The 20,117-nt window shown below is 50.7% G+C and overlaps 1 protein-coding gene and 1 long non-coding RNA gene across 7 annotated transcripts in view; one reads left to right on the top strand and one right to left on the bottom strand.

Annotated features, from left to right (window-relative positions):
• The window catches only part of Traf2 (TNF receptor associated factor 2), a 36,982-nt gene extending 28,511 nt beyond the window's left edge, over nt 1-8,471 (bottom strand). For 4 of the 6 annotated variants that reach the window (XM_027941598.2, XM_027941619.2, XM_027941615.2 and 1 more), the window contains exons 1-2: nt 8,403-8,471; nt 1,010-1,228 (exon numbers count right to left, since the gene is read on the bottom strand). In XM_027941598.2, coding sequence (XP_027797399.1) covers nt 1,010-1,197 — 188 coding nt within the window. In that variant the 5' untranslated portion in view covers nt 1,198-1,228; nt 8,403-8,471. Of the gene's footprint in view, nt 1-1,009; nt 1,229-1,353; nt 1,373-7,864; nt 7,927-8,402 lie in introns of those variants that run through there. The other 2 variants (XM_027941611.3, XM_027941604.3) reach the window with 2 other exon arrangements.
• Nucleotides 8,472-8,666: 195 nt separating this feature from the next.
• Nucleotides 8,667-11,927, top strand: LOC114097680 (uncharacterized). The gene is made up of 2 exons (XR_011704194.1): nt 8,667-9,133; nt 9,998-11,927. It is a non-coding gene; the product is annotated as an uncharacterized lncRNA (long non-coding RNA).
• The last annotated feature ends 8,190 nt before the right edge of the window (nt 11,928-20,117 follow it).

Here is a 20,117-nt window from a genome sequence, read left to right as displayed (position 1 = left end):
ATTTGCCCAGTCCATAAATTCCACACCATAAATTCTTCTTTTAGTCATTTAATTGTAGATGGACACAAGACCTTTATTTAATTTATTTATTTTATGTGGTGCTGAGGATGGAACCCAGTGCCTCACTCATGCTAGGCAAGCACTTTCCCACTATGTACAACCCCAGCCCCCCATAAATTCTTAAAATTTTCTCACGTTTTTCTTTTCTTTTCGGTACCAGAGATTGAACCCAACAGCACTTAACTACTAAGCCACATCCCCAGCCCATTTTTACATTTTGAGACAGGGCCCCACTAAATTGCTGGGGCTGGATTTGAACTTGCAATCCTCCTGCCTCAGCCTCCTAAGCCACTGGGATTACAGGTGTGCACCACTGTGCCCGGCACTTTCTCACCTTAAATGAAATCAACAGCATATATCAAATGTACAGTATTTAAAAGATTTCAAACAAATGAGACAATTCAAACCCTGAAAGGGACATGGAGCTTGGACCTCTGAGGCTGTGACTTGTGACTCTGCTGTGAACGAGGCACACGCTCTCTGAAAAGCCACCCAAAAGTACATGTTGCAGATGCCCTCCCTAGAGGCACGGCCACTGTCACGCAGACCATGACCACAGGTTTTCTGCCACTGTCAGGCACAGAGCTCACCCTTAGACCACTGGATAGCCAACACACACCAACCAGCCACTACCAAGAAGTGACATGCCCTGCCCATCTGGAGCAGTGTAGAGAGCCGTAAGCCTCACATCAAATTTAGAAACTCTGGTACACTCATTACCAACAACCAAAAACAGGTGAGAGACATCTTAATGATATATTGTATTTAACCCCACATATCTGAAATTAGCATTTCAACAAACAATAAATGATTAACTTCACATTCTTTGTGCTAAGCCTCTGGAACCCAGGGAGGATTCATACTGGGAGCGACCACACTGGGGGGCACATCTCAAGCAAAAGTGCCACCCACCTGTCCCCACCCATCCTGGGTAGCTGGCCATGCGCACCTGAGGATGCTGGTTAGACAGAATGAGCAGTAGCGATGGCCACACTGGGCCTGGAAGGGCCTCCGTAGGACATTTCTGCAGGCAGAGCACAAATACTTGGCCTCTAGCTTGGTCCCGAGGAGGGTCTTGGAGAAGCCAGGCTGCAGCAGGTCTAGGGAGCCAGGGGGTGTCACACTGGCTGCAGCCATGAGAGCTGTATCCCCTACACGTCACGAAGCCCTAAGGAAGAACACAGCCCACGTTACGCTTCAATTCCCAAACAAACCTCTGGAGGGAAAAATGAAGGCGATGGAGCCCACCAGTAGCAAGTGGTAAAGGGTCTGAACTACTGCATCTGCACAAACCTGTAACGGGGACCTAGCACAGAGCTCTTGGGAGCCTTGTGCTAACATAATCTCCTGTTATGATGTGGAACCTGCAGCTCAGAGAGGGTGATGGCCATACTCTGGCGCACACGCAGACCATGACCACGGGTTTTCTGTTGGCATGAACCCTGGCTGGGAAAACAGGCACCTTCTGGCTTACACTAAAGTACACCATCCTCCATTCTGTGCCCATAGTCCTACAAAAAGCGTGTTTGGGGATGGTGCCCACCTGACAGTTTGTCAGGTCCTAGACAGTGCCCAGAGGCAGCCCCTTGGGCAGGGAATGCAGCTGGCTAGGCACCAGCCATTGTGCTCCCTGTTTGCTCAGTCCCTGCACCATCCAGGCTAACCACAGAGCTCCTGTGTGCCAGCTCAGCCCTGGCACCTGTTGGTACTTGGCCTCAGTAAGCCCCACAGAGGAGCTTTACTTGGATTGCCCAGCGTCTGGTGCCCATTTCTTCTGCCTCTTCTAAAGACTGCCAATTGAACCTGCAGAGCTGCCTCTTCCTACCCCCGCCCCCACCCCATTCTCCTTTCTGATGAACTGTAGCACTTCCTCACCCGCCCACCTCCCTCACCCTCCAGCACGACAGTCTCCACTGGGTTCCTGCTCCAGCTGAGCAGGCTTCTCTCTTCCCTGCCCATCAGGAGGCCTCACTATGCAGAAGCCCGGGAAGAGGCATCTGCTTCGGGCTGGATGATGATGGGCAAGGATGCCAAGACCCACTGATCAGGCAGAGAGGAAAAGCAAACAGCACCTAGCTGCCAAGCGTTCTCCTCCCAGACAGCAGCCCTGTCTCGAATCTTGGCAGCAACTTCCATGAGTTCAGTTCCCCTGAACTCCCTGGCAGGGGAAAAGGGGGCCAGAAAGGACAATTTACTACAAAGTTCCCAATCATGGCCTTGGATCCCTCTCTTCTGCCAACATTTTCAGGAGCAGAGGGGAGGACAAGCACCCCTGCCCCAGGCAATTTAGTAAAGCCCAGGTACACAGATCTCAGAGCTTCTGGCTAAAGTGAAGTCAATTCACATGTGTTGGGTCCAGTGGGCACAGAAACATCCATGTCACAGGCACCAATGAGAAGCTGTGAACCAGAAACGCAGCTGGACAGCAGCACAGACATGGGGAGCCCTGGGTTCCCCAAGCTGCAGCAGGACACCTCTGACTAGACAAGCAGGACTGCTGCTCACAACCTCACACCTGGCAGGCCACAGCCCCAAGAGCATGCTGCTTGCTAAGGACAGCTTCCCTGCCACAATCCCCTTCCAAAAGCAGCCTACAGACTGGGACCAAGCTCTGACTATGCTGTTCTCAGGGCCCCTCCTGGTAAGAAGGATGTGGGAATCAGGTCACCTCTCAGGCAGAAGAGCAAGCTTGTACAAGTGAGGATAAGAGGGTAAATGGGGGCACTCCCAACATAGCACACAGCTGAGGGGCGGACCCAGGTGGCAGTGGGTGCATGCCCTGGAGCAAGGAGTAGGAAGGAGGGCCTGGTGTCTGAGGAAACTCCTTAGAAGAAGTAGGAAGACAGAGAGGCTGCAAGCAGCTTGAAGCAATACGCTCCCAAGAATCTCTTCAGAGCAAAACTCTGGTCATGTTTTATTTAAGGAATCAGCTCTCAGAACTACTCCAACATTCAAGATGCAAATATGTTTCCCCTTCCGCTGCAGGAGCAACAGGCATGCTGACTGCCCTGTGCATGGACAACAGCCCTAGCCAGGGCCCTTGCTGCCTCCTGGAGCCTGACTACTCTCTTCAGCTGGGCTGTGCGGGTCTACCTGGCTACAGACCCTATCAATTTGCCTGCCCAAGGTCCAAGTCATCAAGGGTGTCCTGGTGGCCCTCAATGCCTTAGGTCACCCTGATCCTGGCATCAGCAGGGCCTCACCCAGCAGTCACATCACTGGTGGCAAGACTATGGTGAGGTAAACAGCACTGTTGTGTGGTCATGACCCAGCAGTGCAGGTCACTCAGTCCCACAACTGCTCACCTGCAGCAGACCCAGTGACTAGACAGTCCCAGATAGACCCAGGAGGCTGCTAATGCCCCTCCTTCCTCCTCTCTGGTCTCTGTCCTGGATGCTGCCCCAGAAAGTGGACTTTCTAGTCTCAAGACCACTTGGCACTTGCTAGGGACTTGCCAAACCCAGAAGATTGGGTCCATTCCTTGCTCAAGCACCAGCCAATTCTGCCCACTCTGCCTCCCACACCCGCAGTACTAGCCCCTCTCATCTCCACCCTGTCCCCTGCTTTTCTCCAACACATGCCAGATGGAAGCCCTCACCTAAGGTGTCCTGCGCACTCAGAAGAAAACTAGTTACAGACCCCACCACCTTCACCGTGACCCCGACCCCACTGGTGTCCACTGCTGTCCCAAACACACTGAGCCTCGGGCCCCTCCTTTAAACATGCCCTCACTGCCCACACGGTGCATACTCGGGCCTGCTCCTTGTGCCTGTGGCCCTGGGAGGTCACTGAGTGACCTAAGCACTGACAGAATGTTCCTGGACACAGTAACACAGCTTGTCAAGGTATACCAGCTGATTTTGAAGATGGCTACCTGACTTATGAGCTGTTTACTATTCCTTCAAGCACACCACAATTTTGATTACATATATTAAAATAATCCCACAACACACACCACACAACAGGAACTGCTGTGTTTTCAGACCCCCAGCAGCCAACATGGCTGGTCCCTATGGACAACTACCTCCAGAGACCTCACATCAAACCTCTATGCAAAAAAATTACTAAAAGAAAGAAAAAAAAAATGGAACATCCAGAGCTCAAACCTACAAACCATTGGAAAGGGGCAACTACGACAGCCCCTGAACAGGAAGCACTTTTAACTCAGAAATCCTGTGGCCCCAGAAGTTGCTACACCCCTGCTCACTCTTGGAAACAACTTACACATCTCCAAGCAACACTCCAACCCCACATCTACAGGACCAGCACCCTCCATGGCAGAAGGCACAGACTTCCAAGCCATTAGGTCACTGCAGAGCCTCTCAAAGACCTGCAGAGGGCAGCAACCAAGAGCTGCTCTCACTGTCCTAGGCTGGTCTGACACTGTAGAACAAGTGACAAGATCCTATGGGTCATCTTACATCTGCTGGACACTACCCAATTTCAACCAACACTTCTAAATTTATAATGCAATGACACCTCATCCATATGACAGAGTCCACTCCCCTGAGCACCCAACAGAAGTGATGCTGGGGCTCCACATGCCCAAGGTCCCCTGGAGAGAGAAAACACTTGTCTCTATCCTGAGGTGGATGTGCTCTCCACACCATGTGTGCCCACCCCTGTTGGTGGCATATCTTTAAAAATGTCTTTGAGAGGCTGGTGCAGTGGCATGTACCTACAGTCACAGCTACTCAGGAGGCTGAAGCCAGAGGATCACCTGAGCTCAAGAGTTTGAGGCCTGGGCTGGGGCTGTGGCTCAGAGGTAGAGCACTTACCTAACATGCGTGAGGCACTGGGTTCGATCCTCAGCACCATATAAAAATTAAAAAATAAAGATTTTTGTGTCCACCTATAACTAAAAAATAAATATTAAAAAAAAAAAAAAAGTGTTTGAGGCTAGACTGAGCAACACAGCAAGACCCCACCTCCAAAAAAAAAGAAGTCCAGAGAGCTCACAAAACACCAACACTAGCCAGGACAGACAAAGGCAGTCCTGCTTACCTCCACAGCACACAACAAGACAGCACCCTCAGTTTACAGCCTCCAGTGGTCCTGTGTGACTTACTGTATCTGCATATGCAACTGAAACAAAAGGCTCATTAAACTATACTTACTCTTCATGAGCGGTATTCTGAATTTTCTATTTTATTCCTTTTTTTTTTTTTTTGGATAGAAGCTGCTTAACTGATTTCATGAGCCACTGCGGCTGGGCAATGCTGGCACATGCCTATAATCCCAGCAGTTGAAGGCTGAGGTAGAAGGATTCCAAGTTCAAGGCCAGCCACAGCAACTTAGCAAGACCCTGTCTCAAAATTAAACATTAAAAATGGGCTGGGGGTGTATCTCAGTGGTTAAGTACCCCTGGGTTCAATCCCCAGTAGCAAAAATAAAATAAAAAAGTTACACTGCAGACCTTTCAGGTTCCAGATTGTTTTACTGTGAAGTCGTGCTCTATCAGAGCAGTGGCTTGAGAACAGAACTGACATCCACATGTATGAGAGAGAGAGAGAGAGAGAGAGAATGTGTGTGTGTGTGGGTGGGTGTGTGGGGGTGGTCATAGGAAGTTCTGATTTCCTCACTCTCAACTGTAGTCCACATACAAATGCTCTAGCTTCATATAGAAGACTTACATTTTACTAAAAGGGCATCCCCAAGCCAGGCAGGGTGGTGCACACCTACAACCCCAGCTACTCAAAGAGGCTGAGGCAGGAGCATCCCAAGTTCCAGGCCAGCCACAGAAACTTAGCAAGATATCATTTCAAAATAAAAAGGGCTGGGGGTATGGCTCAATGATAAAGTACTTGTCTAGCACAGAGGAGGCCCTGGGTTCCATTCCCAATACTGCCAAAAAAGGAAAAGAAAGGGCATGTCTACCAGACACAAAACAGTATTTGGGGAATGGTACCAGTTATGTGCAGTTCAAGGTTAGGCAAAACAAACCTGTGATGACAGAAGTTGAGTGGTCATTATCTCTGGAGGTCAGTGTTGCCCTTCAGGGTGAGGAAGAAGCCTTCAAGGGTACTAAAAATGATGTACATGCATGCACACAAAAATATACACGGCTGACTACTTAGAATTTATTCAAAAAACATAAAGCTGAATTTCTATTTCCAAAGAGCTAAAAAAAGATGGTGAAGTGCTTAATTACCACAGACACATGCCTCCTTCTCCAAAATAATCCAATCTCCTAAATATCAAAGAGTGGCAAAGAGAAACCTCAATAATGGGCCCCCCAGCCACCCTGGAGAGTGTGGGCTATCAGCACCTGGCCGCTGCCTGCCCCTTCCCTCTGCTACAGGGAGAACCTGGCAGCATGTGCCCTACATAAGTCCAGCTCCAGCCCAGGTACTATAGTCCTGGGCCACTGTCTAGGGAAAGAGCAGCAAGCAAAGGGAAATAGGGACATGCCCCCAAGAATACTCTGTGACCCTAATGAGGCTGAAATCACCTAAGCTTGCACTTAAGATTCAACACCCCTAATCTGGAATGTGAACATGGCTGAGTAATATTGGTGCAAACCCAAAAAAGCAGATTGTATGTTATGAAAATCAACATTGCCCAAACCAAGACATCAAAAACAGATAAGGATGCAACCTGGCCATGTAGGGTGGCACTGCCTTGCCCCTGGCCAATGTTGATGTTTATGCCAGAGCCTTACTCTTCAAACAACAGACTCCGGAATAACCCAAATGCTAGGGATTCAAGCTCCCCAAATGTGTGTTTCCACCAATGGCCCACTACTGTTTTATACAATTTTAAGATTCCACATAGTAGTCCACTTGCTCTTGCGTACTTCTAACCCATGTACATAACAGGCAAGATTTAATCTGCACACAGCCCAAGTATGAGGCCCCTCAAAGTACTAGAAATCCACTTCAAAATTATAATTTTATACCTAACCTCATCTTTTTTTTTTTTCAGGCACAACATAATAGCAAACAGAAACTTGTACCAATTTGAATACCTGAGGATATTTTCTACAAAAATATCACAAGCAAATGCTGTGGGAAAGGACAAGTGTTGGATGATGTTTATTCATACAATCAGTATTTAGTTTCTCTTATTAAAAGCTAAGTCACTGGGCTGTGGTGTGGCTCAGTGGTAGAGTGCTGGCCTAGCACTCGTGAGGCCCTGGGTTCCAGTCCCAGGACCACACACACACATGCGTACAATAGGCTTACCAACAGAGAGGTTATTTAAACTATGAAGCAATAGTGTTTCTTTGAGATCATGTGGGTACATGATAGGGTCTGTTTTCTGATGGCACTGGCTATAGGGTCTCTGCTCCCTGACCACTTCATGTGGAGTGTCAGGGATTGGTCAGCAACTCTGTAAATATCCCCAAATGTATCTAAGGACAGTTCCAGCCCTGACCAATGCACCAGCTTCCCTGCGGCCACCCAGGCCCTCCTGGCCTCACTCTCCTCCCAGCAGCAAGGACCTTTAACACAGGATTCAGTCAGGACCTCTCCTCCACCAAGAACCCCAATAAAAGCTGAGGCTAACCCAACTCCACCTGTCATACCCACCTCCAACTGCCACCTCTCCCCAAGGGTCTTGGTCTTCCAGGATAACCCTCCTTAAACCTGCACCAGCCCCTTCTAATACCAGCACTTGGCTCGTGGGCAGCCTGCCAGGAGGCCAACTCGGAGGCACGAGTCCAAAGTCCAGGCCATTGCCAGGCCTCCATGCTCTCCCACTACCTCCCAGGTAGGCGCCCTGCGTGGCTGCACTGCACGGCTCAGCTGGCCTGGGCTCAACACAGCACCCGCACCACCGCCGGCCCATCCTGCCCACACACCTCTCCCGGGAAACAGCTGAAGGACTGGGGGCGGGGCGGGGCCGAGGCGGAGCACCGGGCAGGGGGTCCTATGGGCAGAAAGGCCTGAGTCAGGAAAGGGGCCTGGGTCCCAGCGAGGCCCGGGGAGCGAGGGGACCCGCGCCTGAACCCACAGATGGGAAAGCCCCGGGGGCAAGAGGCCGGCTGCAGAGGTGGCCCTGGGGGACCAGGCGGCAGCAGGTCCAAGTCAGGGCTGTGGCGTCCCGTGGCCACGACGAAAGCGGGTCGGGCAGGGCCCCGGGACCCAGCGGCCGAGACCCCGGGACCGCGACCCGTGCCGCGCACCCCAGGGCCCGCGCCGTCCGCACAGCCGCGAGCGTCGCGAACTTTCCCGCCCCACCCCCGACTTTCGGTTTCCGGCTCCTCCGCTCCGAGAAGTCCCCTCAGACAGCGGCGGCTGGGCGTCCGCCCGCGACCCCGCCCGCGACCCCGCCGCTGCCCCCGACTCCAGCCGGACCCCGCGCCGGGCCCGCCCCGACCCGGACCCGCGCTGCCTCACCCAACGGTCTCTGAGCGCCCGGAACTCGGCGCCCGCGCGGCCGCCGCCCCCGCCGCTGTCGGCCCGCCCCACCCCAAACCCTCCTGATGGACTGACGCGCGAGCCTACCACGAACGCGAAAGGAGCCGCGGAGAGCGCCTATTGGTCGGAATCGCCTGCTGTGGGCCCGCCTCCTGACGGATTGACACGAGGGCCTACCAAGAGCGTTCTGGGAGCCGCAGCAGGCGCCGATTGGTCGGCGCTGCAGCAGCTTGATACTTAAGTTTGCTCTCGCAGATTGCAAGCGGTCGCGGAGTCCCAGGGTGCTAAATCTGCTGTGAGGTCCGGACTACGAGGGCCAGCCTAAGGCTCTCTCGCTCCATACTCCCATCCCCACGAAGGCTCGAATCGCCGGAATAGAGGCATAGTCTCTTTTGGGGATAGTGAGACATCTAGAACTAACTGGATTGTCCACTGCAAAAGATTTAAATGGTCCTTTCTTATGTTTTGTGAAATTTACCACCAAAGAAAAGCGTCTCCTCTGCCTTTTTGACACATGGAAATGTGGAACAAGCAAATAGGAACATCTAGAAGGAGGCATCGCTGGAGGGCTGACTCCGTCATCTCCGTAAGGGGTCAGCCAGCATTGGACAGGATAGCGCGTGGGCTTTGCCAAAACATGAGCAGACACTCTCGTGTTCCGTGAGTTTCCGCGGCTCTCTCCCTGGGCTGGAAAGGAAGAAGGTTCAGAGGTAAGGTCCCTGGGAAGCCTTGGAAACTGCTCAAGGATGGAATGGGCTGAAAGGTGGGGTGGTTTATTAGACCACACTGCTTGCACCACGTCATGGTTTGGAGTTGGAATTTCCCCCACCTGAAATTCGCTTCCTGGGACATGACAGCAAGGCCTCCCTGCCTCAGATAGAACTCAGAGTTACCAGGACGGTTAGCTTCATGGAGGCTGCAAACAGCCCTGGAAATATTCTGAGTTCTCACCTGCAAGATCAGGAGAATCTCATTCAAGCCCAGAAACTAACTGCTCTGAGGCACAAGGAGGGTCTCCTCCCAGCTGCATCTAGGTCCTGAGAATCCAGCACCCCAGAATGAAGGGGTCTACCTGCAGCAGAGCTCAGATACTTCCTCAGAGTGAAATGGGAAAGTTGTGGGCTGGGAATGTAACCCAGTGGTACAGCACTTGTCCAAAAAGCACAAGGCCCTGAATTTGCGCCCCAGCACGACAAGAAAAAGAAAAATGTTCCGCCAGCCTTCAGGCAGTGGGCCCTTCCTTGGGAGTTAGAACCCCTGGCAGGATGGCGACATCCACAAGGGAAGGGGCTCAAGACTACCTCAGCTCCATCTACATCCAGAGATTTCCCCAAGGGCAGGGGTGTAGCTCAGTGTCAGAGCGCTGACTAGCATGTATGAGGGAGGCCCTGGGCTCAATGCCCAATACTGGAAAAAAAAATTTTTCCCAGCAAGACAAATGCTGATAGCACTTCAGGGCCACGGGGACAATACCAGTACCAGTGTGGCAGTGCTTCTGTCACAAAAATACCTTCATTTATTTTAGACTTTCCTGTGTTCAGAGGGTTTTCACACTTTTTCCATTCTAATAACAGGCCTGTGTACAGAGTTGAGACTTACAAGACTCAAGAGGTGTTCTGATGGGAAGTGGCCACTGGCTCAGCTCAGAAAAAGGTGACTCACTCTGGGGATTACCACACAGGTTCCTTCCTGCCAAAAGAAAGCAAAAGTCGAGACCTGGGTTGTGGCTTAGTGGCAGGACGCTCGCCTAGCATGTGTGAAGCCCTAGGTTCAATCATCAGCACCACATAAAAATAAATAAGTGAAATAAAGGTATTGTGTCCAACTACAACTAAAAAGTAAATATTTAAAAAAGAAAGCAAGAAAGCAAAAGTCATCCCACCAGGGCAGCCCCTGAGGGCAAGGCAGGGCAAGTTCCCCTGGGCAGACTCAAGAGGGGCCCCAGCATCTCCCAAGCCCTGAGAACCAGCAGTTACATTCCCTTCAGGGTCTGGGGTGCTCATGAGGTGGCCACTGTCCTGGGCCTCAGTATCCTGACCTGAGAGTGCTGGAGCCCCTGCAGAAAGTGTGAGGCTCACCATGGACAGGGCTAGATGCAGTGGACACCAGCTCCTGTGACTTGGCCACAGAGGGGAGGCCCCAGCAGCTGCCCATTAGACCTACAGAGCACTGAAGGGGACAACTGCCAGTGGCCCCCACTCTACCTGAAGGTCCTCAAGGAAAGCAGCTGCCCCTTGGCAGTCCAACCACTGACGTCTCTCTCGCTGCTGCTGCTGCTTCTGCTTTTCATTTCATGTCCAGTAGGGCACTGTGGACACTTCTGAACACAACTGAGCACTCACCTTTCCCACACAGGGCCTCTGTCCTTGAGGCCCATGCCTCACGTCCTTTACTCCCTCGGGCCTTTGGGGTGACAGCCAACTTGCATGTGGGAGCAGGAGGCACAAAGGCTATACACAGGATGCCCCTCATGTAACTGGTGCTGCTCCCAGGGGGGGAGTCACCTCACAGAGGCCACAGTCCCTTGCTTACCCTAAAAGTGGCTCTTTTTCCTCAGTCATTTGAAAGTTGCCTTGTGCTGCCACTCCTGAAAGACACCAGCTGCCCTGTCTGCCACTCTCTGATAGGCGCACTCCTGGAAAGGCCAAAACAGCTCTAAGCCAGGGTCCCCCACACAAGCACACCGTGGGGGCTTTTCCCTAGCTCAGTGCCCAGCCTACAGCCAGCTGGAGGTGCAGCATCTCCTGGAGGCCCTGTAGGGTGTTGGGGGGGACCCTAGTGAAGGGAAAGAGAATGACAAACTTCCTGTGGCATTGCTCTGGGGCCAGCAGGTGGGCTGCCTCCTGGGTGCAGGGATGGGGCAGGTCTCACCCCCAGGTAGTGGCTCAAATGTCTAAAGGGTCAGTTCAGGACCACCCCTCAGGAGACCATGTATGAGGGTGAGCTCCTGAGGCAACATGGGCATCAGTAGGGATGGTACGGCAGGCAGCCACCTGCTCAGGTCCCATTCTGAACAAGCCTTCTTATGCTTCCCATGCGTCCACATCAGAATGTTTCTGGTCAGGCACAGTAGTCACACCTATGATCCAGGGACTCCAGAGGCTCAAAATTCCAGCCAAGCTCAGCAAGACTGTCTCAAAATAAAGAGGACTTGGGGTGCAGTGTGGTGGAAAGGCTCCCTGGGTTCACTCCTCAGTGGCCCCAAAGTTTCTGCTTTAAGCAACACAGGTCACTTGGGGATGTCTGGAAACTACAGAAAGGACCAAGAAGAAAGTAAAGAAGACTCCCCAGTTCCCTTATCCACGACGACGCCTGAGGTGCAGACCTGCTTCAGTGTGACCCTCAGCCAGCCTCAGAGCCACCTCACACCAGAGCCAAAGGCCCAGCCTGGCCAGGCCTCTACAGCAGCAGCCCCTCACCTGGCACCCCTCCTTCCCTGCTTGGCATATCCTGGGCCTTTTTTGGATTTTTTTGTTGTTGTTTTATTGATTTTATTTTTTTAAATACACAACAGCAGAATGCATTACAATTCTTATTATACATATAGAGTACAGTTTTTCATATCTTTGTATAAAGTATGTTCACGCCAATTCATGCCTTTATACATGTACTTTGGTGTCTTTTTTTTTACATTTCAATTCTTATTACACATATGTACCACAATTTTTCATATCTCTGTTTGTTTATGAAGTATGTGGACACCCTGGGGGCTGGGGATGTGGCTCAAGCGGTAGCGCGCTTGCCTGGCGTGCGTGCGGCCCAGGTTCGATCCTCAGCACCACATACAAACAAAGATGTTGTGTCCGCCGAAAACTAAAAAATAAATATTAAAAAAAAAAATTCTCTCTCTCTCTCTCTCTCTCTCTCTTTAAAAAAAAAAAAACAACAGAAAAGACACTGTTTAAAAAAAAAAGAAGTATGTGGACACCCAGTTTCATATCTTCATACATGTACTTTGTATAATGATGTCCATCACATTCCACTGTCCTTGCTAACCCCCTGCCCCCTTCCCTTCCCCTCCCACCCCTCTGCCCTATCTAGAATTCATCTATTCCTCCCATGCTCCCCCTCCTTACCCCACTATGAGTCAGCCTCCTTATATCAGATAAAACATTAGGCATTGTTTTTTGGGGGGACTGGCTAACTTCACTGCAGCATTATCTTCTCCAACGCCATCCATTTACCTGCAAATGCCATGATTTTGTTCTCTTTTATTGCTGAGTAATATTCCATTGTGTATATTTGCCACATTTTTTTATCCATTCATCTACTGAAGGGCTTCTAGGTTGGCTCCACAGTTTAGCTGTTGTGAACTGTGCTGCTGTAAACATTGATGTGGCTGGGTCCCTGTAGTGTGCTGTTTTTAAGTCCTCTTTTTTGGATTTTAGGATGAAGCTGGCCTCTCTCCTGGTGACCCTGATTTTCCACTCCCTACACCCTTGTCCTTACTGAGGAAGTGGAAGCTGTTCCTTCATGGGAGCCCTCCAGGTCATGCCTGGGGTCTGGTCTGGGGCCCTGTTTCCTTGTCCTTGCTGGCTGAAAGGCAGGCATTGAACAGAGCTCAGGTCCCTGTGGCCTCTCCTGCCACCTGCTGGCCAGAATGGAAACTACTGCCCTGGCTGGTCAGGGGCCATCTGCCCAGCAGTGGAGTAGTAGACTGACCTGCATCCTGACCAGCTGTCAGAACCATGCATGCTGGTCTCATGGTAACCCACACTCCTGAGCCAGCAAGTGTGGTCACCTGGTGAGGCCACACAGTCCTGTGTCAGAGATGCTCCTGCGGCCTGAGGGGCTCCCCTCTACCCTGAGGCAGCTGGGTGCTCCTAGCCCCAGGACACCATCCTCCCAACCCTACTCCCACCCTCTCCGCTTTTCTACCCTGGGCCAGGGTCCAGACCAGCTGGCACCTCTGCCCCTGCCCCTGTGCACAGGCCTAGCTGCTAGGTCTGCCCCTTCCACCCCGGGCCTCCTCTCCCCTTGGCTATCTTCCCACCTTGTTCCTGACCCAGTCCAGACCCCTCTGCTCAGCAGCTAGTGGGGCAGACTTGGGAGGCCTGCTGGAGAAAGCTGGGGGGCTGGCTCCTACCTTGCCCTCCCTGGACTCCACCTACACACCCACGGAGCAAGAGGCCACTGCACTGAACCCCACAGTGGGATGGGAGGCATCACCCACACACCAGCATGGTGCCTGTGGGAATTGGTAACATTGTAGTCATTTCCGTTTTTGAAAATTTAACACTGAAAAACCCCATTTTGGAGCTGGGGTTGTGTCTCAGTGGTAGAGCGCTTCCCTGGCATGTGTGAGGTAGTGGGTTCCATCCTCAGCACCACATAAAAAAATTAATAAACAAAATAAAGTTATTGTGCCCATCTACAACTAAAACTATTTTTTTTACAAAAAAACATTTTAGGGGGCGGGGTTGTGGCTCAGTGGCAGAGCACTTGCCTCGCACATGTAAGACCCTGGGTTCGATCTTCAGCACCACATTAAAAAAAATAAATAAGTAAAATAAAGGTATTATGCCCAACTAAAACTTTAAAATAAATATTTAAAAAAATTTTTTAGCTAGGTGTGGTGGCACACACCTATAATCCCCATGGCTTCAGAGGCTGAGGCAGGAGGATCACTAGTTCAAGGTTAGCCTCAGTAATTTAGCAAAGCCCTTAGTGAGACTGTCTCAAAATAGGGCTGGGGATATGGCTCAGTAGTTAAGCACTCCTGGGTTCAATTCCCGGTACCAAAAAACCAAAATCAGAAAAAAAAAAAAAATTTTTTTTCTCATTGTCAGTTTAAATAGACTATTCATCCATATTTATCAATTTTTCCTCCTAGATGATCAAAGAATACCTTTTTAAAAATATTTATTTTTAGTTGTAGTTACACACAATACCTTTATTTTATTTATTTATTTTTATGTGGTACTGAGGATCGAAACCAGGACCTCACACGTGCTAGGGGAGCGCTCTACCTCTGAGGCACAACCCCAACCCAAGAATACCTTTTATTTTATTTTATTTTATTTTAGAGTACCAGGGATTGAACTCGGGGCACTTGAGCACTGAGCCATATCCCAAGCCCATTTTTGTATTTTATTTAAAGACAGGGTCTCACTGAGTTACTTAGCATCTCACCCTTGCTGAGGCTGGCTTTGAACTAGTGACCCTCCTGCCTCAGCCTCCAGAGCCACTGGGATTACAGGTGTGTGCCACCACGCCTGGCAAGAACACCTTCTATTAAACTGAAATTTTCTTTCACTTAAAGCCACAGGAAAAACCTCAGGCCCAGGATACAGTGTTTAGAAAAGGTACATGAAGCTTCTACGTCACAGTACATTCTAGAAATTATGAATCTATACAATCCTAGCAGCCTTCAGAATTCTTTGCAGTCAAAAATCAAAAGGTCAAATAAAAACCCAAGGGACCCCCTGGAATGACCATTGACATACCTCAAGCACAGCTAACATCTGTTTTGCTGTTAAACACAGGAGCCATGGTGCAAAGTTTCACCAGGACTGGAAGCACACACTGCACCCAAGTTTTAGGAACTTCCTCTGGAAACAGTTCAGCTGGTTTCCAGATAGCGTACAAAGTTGATAAAAGGGTGGGACAAGCTCTGACATCAGAGCTCAGTCACATCAGCAAATCCTGCACTTAACTAACCAAAGGTACTTTCCTGAGGAGTATTTTATCACTGGCATTATGGAGGGTTGCTGGCATCCATTAATAATAGAAAGCAAAAAAAAACTTTTAGTGGATTTTGTTATGAAAATCTACCTTTGTCTGCCCTCCAGGTTGCAGGATAAAGCAGGTCCTAAAGAAGCAACCTAAGCCAGGCACGGTGGTGCACACCTGTGATCCCAGCTACTCAGGAGATTGAGACAGGAGGACCATAAGTTTGAGGCCAGCCTGGGCAACTCAGCAAGATCCCGTCTCAAAACAAAAAGGGCTGGGGTGTAGCTCAGTGTTAGAGCACTTGCCTAGCATACATAAAGCCCTGGGTTCCATCCCCAGCAACACACGCCCACACACACGTGCACACACACACACAAATAACAAGAAAATACCTCTCAAATAGAAGGGTATTGTTGTCCAAATTTAGAGGCCCTAGAATGCTGAGCAGATGACAGAGGGAAAACCCACTCCAAGTCCCTCATTATGAAGCTGCAGACAGTGAGTTTACATTGAAGATCCTGAAAACTTTCAGACGGGCAGCGGAGCAGGACCAGATGTAAGGTCTGTGAAGGATTGATCACGGGAGGGCACCAGCTTTCCACAGTGATCTGGACAGTGGGAGACCATGGCCGGGGCCTTTGAGTTTTGAGAACAGTTTCCCGCCCACAGTTGAGGACTCTGACGGAACAGAGGCATGTTCCCATACCCGGGGTCTCAGGAACCTGCCTCCCACGTGCTCCGTCTGAACACTGCCGGGTCCTGGCCTGGAGGCAGCCCACCTGGACAGCACTGGGGAGAGCAGGCTGCTGAGCAGGGGCCCCAGGTGCAAAGGGCCGAGAAGGTCACTGATGCTGTGTTATTTCTGAAGGGCACTTCACAGATACCTAAAAACAAAGGAAATAAACACTTGATTTAATAAGTTAGAGGCAGCTGAAAGGGAATGTGACCACGGCATTCACGCACACCATGAGCAGCACTCCTGCATGAGCTGCAGCAGTGAGCCCAGGGCCTGTGTGTCGGCAGCCAGAACCACGTAGAGCAGGAAGACCAAGGGGACACTCAGGGTCCTCCTCTCGGGGTGGGGGAGGAGGCATGCAGGGCGGGTGGGGCGGGCAGGGCGACCACCTGCGGTTGCTTTTTTGCTTTTGATTGTTTGTGGACCTATGAGAACAGCACGTTTAGGGGGCATAGGCGATGTTCTGCTCTGTGTGTACCAAGTGCCAGGTTCGGGTCAGTGGGACTGTCCGATCCATCCCCTCAGACGCTGGCCACTGCTTTTCACGGGAACATTCAAAACAATCTACTGGATATTTGGAAAGACCCATCCATCTTTGCCACCACAGTTGCTCTACTACCTGGCTGCTCCCCCCACCCCCACTGCCTTCCCTCAGGTTTTTTTGTTTTGTTCTGTTTTGAGTTGGGGTCCAGCCTGGGCAGCAACCTTGAACTCCCGGTTCGAAGTGACCCACCTGCCTCAGCCTCCCAAGGAGCAGGTGTGTGCCGTCATGCCCGGCCAGGATTTTTGCTCTGACCAGGCAGTGCTGCAGGTGAACTGTGTTCCCGTGTCATCTTACGCTGCGACCCAGCAGCGAGCGCTGTGCGTGGGCCTGTTGATCTGACTGCACACCAGGGCTGCCCTGGAGGCCTCACTCCTTCTGTCCCCTTCTCCACTCCCCGGCCCTGGCCAGTCCCAGTCCCCACACCCTGCCTCAGTCTCCCTCTGCCCACCTACCACATGCTGTGCCCCCAGCTCTTCCTCAAAGGAAGATCTGAGTGTGTCATCCCAACTGAATAACCTGGGGATCAAGCCATCTTCTGCTCAGAGAGTGTCTGTCAGGAGGTGTTATCTCCCATGACATCCCCTTCCTGGACCATCCACCTGTGTCCCTTGATCCCCTTGATGCCCATCCTTGCCTCTCTGCACACTAGTGACGCTATGTTGAGATTTTCTGTTTATATGACCATCTTATTGCCCCTCCCAAGTACGAGCTCACAGGGACACCTCACGGAACTCGTCTCTGCCTAGAACAAGCTCCGGTAACAGGTGGGTGGAAGGGCAGATGGAAAGACAGGTGGTGTGGTCCACGTGGTGGCACAAATGACACTGGGTGTGTGCGGGCTAGTTCTCATTGCGTTTCCTGTTCCTGGTGCCCAGACTTCCCTGAGGATGCCATTGGACATCGATCAGGGAAGGAGCGGGTCCCGTTCTCCTGATGTCACGCCAGCAACACTTCAAATGTAAACACCAAGGAAGCTTAGATCAAGCTTTAGATCAAGCTAATCATGACCAGGAAAGCCGTGGAGAGCAGCCCTGGGCCAGCATTCTCTGTGCTGGTGTTTGTAAATGGAATCCAGCTTGCATTCTTGAGCTGCAGGCTTCTTGGTGGTCAGGTCCAGAATGGCACGAGGCGGTCAGAAACAGAGCTGTCAACGGTAAGTCGTCTACAGGAACCACCTTCAATAAAGTTGGGGACCAAGGAACAGTTGCGAAATGGAATCCTAGAAAATCTGCTTTTTCCTGTGACCAGTCCCGGCCTTGACCTCCACCATGAACAATCACGAAGCTGGACAAGTCCAGGAGGGACTGTTTCCAGGCACCAGGCAGCAGGCAGCACAAGGCAGACTCTGTGAGAAGGGAGGCCCATGAGGTGGCCCAGGTTCTGGCTTTCTGCTTGGAGCAGTTGCCAGCCTGTCCACAGATGGGGAGGCCACCTGCAGCAGGAAGCTCAGCACTGCTGCTGGGCCGAGGGGGGGCAGCAGGGGCAGCTGGAATCGGCAGAACAGGAAGGCAGAGCACAGGGAGCGCACTGAGGGATGGAGAAGCCCCCTGCGACCCCCCTTGGCAACACTCTGGGCACTTAGCTGGACCTCCAGAAACGGGACTAGGGACAGACTACAGCCGACACTGGAGGGACAGGACCTTGAGACCCAGACTCCCTGCCACATGACGTCCAGGACGTCCAGCATGAAGTGGCCAGATGTGCAAAACAGGTAAATGTATTGTTCTGTCTCACCAAGCCTTCAGCTAGAGTTGTCCCCAAAGTGGCAGCAGGGGAGGTCCACAAGGCATGCCCACGCCATCCTGAGGTGGAGCCAGAGGGACCTCAGAGAGAAGCACCAAAGGCCGGGCAGAGCAGGGCCAGGCACTCGCCAGGGCAGCACACCTAGAGAGGCAGAGTTCATCCTCACAGCTGAGAGGGTCAGGGAAGGGGTTGACAGGAGGGTTCACAGAATTTCGGCTCAGGTTGGGGTCAGTTTCTTTCCGTGTTTTAGACAACATAAATATCTCCACTGGCATCTAGGAAGGTTCAAGGCCTCTGCTTGGGCTCAAACCGGATGGGGAAGCCTGCAGCTGGCTGGTCACCGAATGGTCACGACACCCTGTGGTTCTCCAGTCAAGACCCAGCAACAAAGTGAGAGGCACTGGGGGGCCCTGCAGTCCCATGGCCAAGAGAAAACACAATCAGCAGAAAAGATTCTGAATTGACACAGATGTTGGATTTAAAAGATAGAGCCTTGGCGGGGCATGGTAGCACATGCCTGTAATCCCAGTGGCTCAGGAGGCAGAGGCAAGAGGATTGTGAGTTCAAAGCCAGCCTCAGCAATTTAGTGAGCTACTAAGCGACCCAGTGAGTCTCTGTCTCCAATAAAATACAAAATAGGGCTGTGGATATGACTCAGTGGCCTAGTGCCCCTGAGTTCAATCCCTGGTACCATAAATAATAAATAAATAAAAGATAGAGCCTTTGCCAGGTGCACACTTGTGATCTAGTGGCTCAGGAGGCTGAGGCAGGAGGATCACAAACTTGAGGCCAGCCTTAGCACCTTAGCAAGGCCCAGTCTCAAAGTAAAATAAATAAGTAAAAAGGACTGGGGGCGTAGCTCAGTGGTAGAGTGTCCCTGGGTTCCGCACACCACAGTGGTCTTTAATACAGTTGTTATGTTCAAAATCTTAAAGCATATTTTTAAAAGAATAAATACTTCTCTCACCAGAGAAGTTGAAATTATTGAAAAGAATCAAATAGAAATTATATTACTGAGAAACATAAAAAGTACATTTTTACAGTTTTGGTGAAAACTTTCAAAATCCTTTCTTGGAGCTTTTTGAAGAGTACAGCACATTGTCATTACCTACAGTCACCATCTGTGCAAGCTGCTTGGGTTTAGTATCATGGCTGGGAAAGGATCAGTAATCTTGAAGAAAGAGCCCCAGGAAGTCCTCCAGCTAGAAGATTGGAGAGAATAAAGATCAGAAAAAGAATGGCGGGGCACATCAAGTGCAATTACATATATTATTTGGAATCTCAGAAGAAGGAAAGAGAAAATGAGTGGGGAATGGTGACACATACCTGTGACCCAGCACTGGGGAGACTGAGGAGGGAGAGTTAGCAAAACCTTGTCTAAGTAAAAAATAAAAAGGGCTGGGGATGTGGCTTGGTGGGTAAGTGCTCCTGGGTTCAATCTTAAATCATGAGTACAAAATAAAGCGAGCAAGAGAGAAAAAGAATGAGAAAAATATATATATAAATGTTAGATAAATCACATCAAAATGATGAAAAACTTTAACATGCAATTCTAAGAAGTTTGGTCAACCCAAGCAGGATAAATATAAAGAAAGCTGCCCTTGGAGGGGCTGGGGTTGTGGCTCAGTGGTAGAGTGCTCACCTGGAGTGTGCGAAGCCCTGGGTTCCATCCTCAGCACCACATAAAAATAAATAAATAAAAACAAAGGGAGCTGGGGTTGTGGCTCAGCGGTACAGCACTCGCCTAGCACATGCGAGGACCTAGGTTCGATCCTCAGCGCCACATAGAAATAAATAAATGAAGATATTGTGTCCAACTAAAAAATAAATATTTAAAAAAACAAAGGGGACTGGGGATGTAGCTCAAGTGGTAGCATGCTCGCCTGGCATGCGCAGGACGCTGGGTTTGATCCTCAACACCACATTAAAAAAAAAAAGATATTTTTTTAAATAAATATTTTTTAAAAAATTCTCTCTCTCTCTCTCTCTCTCTCATACA

The sequence above is a fragment of the Marmota flaviventris genome, chromosome 13 (genome assembly GCF_047511675.1).
Source record: "Marmota flaviventris isolate mMarFla1 chromosome 13, mMarFla1.hap1, whole genome shotgun sequence".
Taxonomy (NCBI): domain Eukaryota; kingdom Metazoa; phylum Chordata; class Mammalia; order Rodentia; family Sciuridae; genus Marmota; species Marmota flaviventris.
This window is presented reverse-complemented; position numbering and strand designations above follow the sequence as displayed.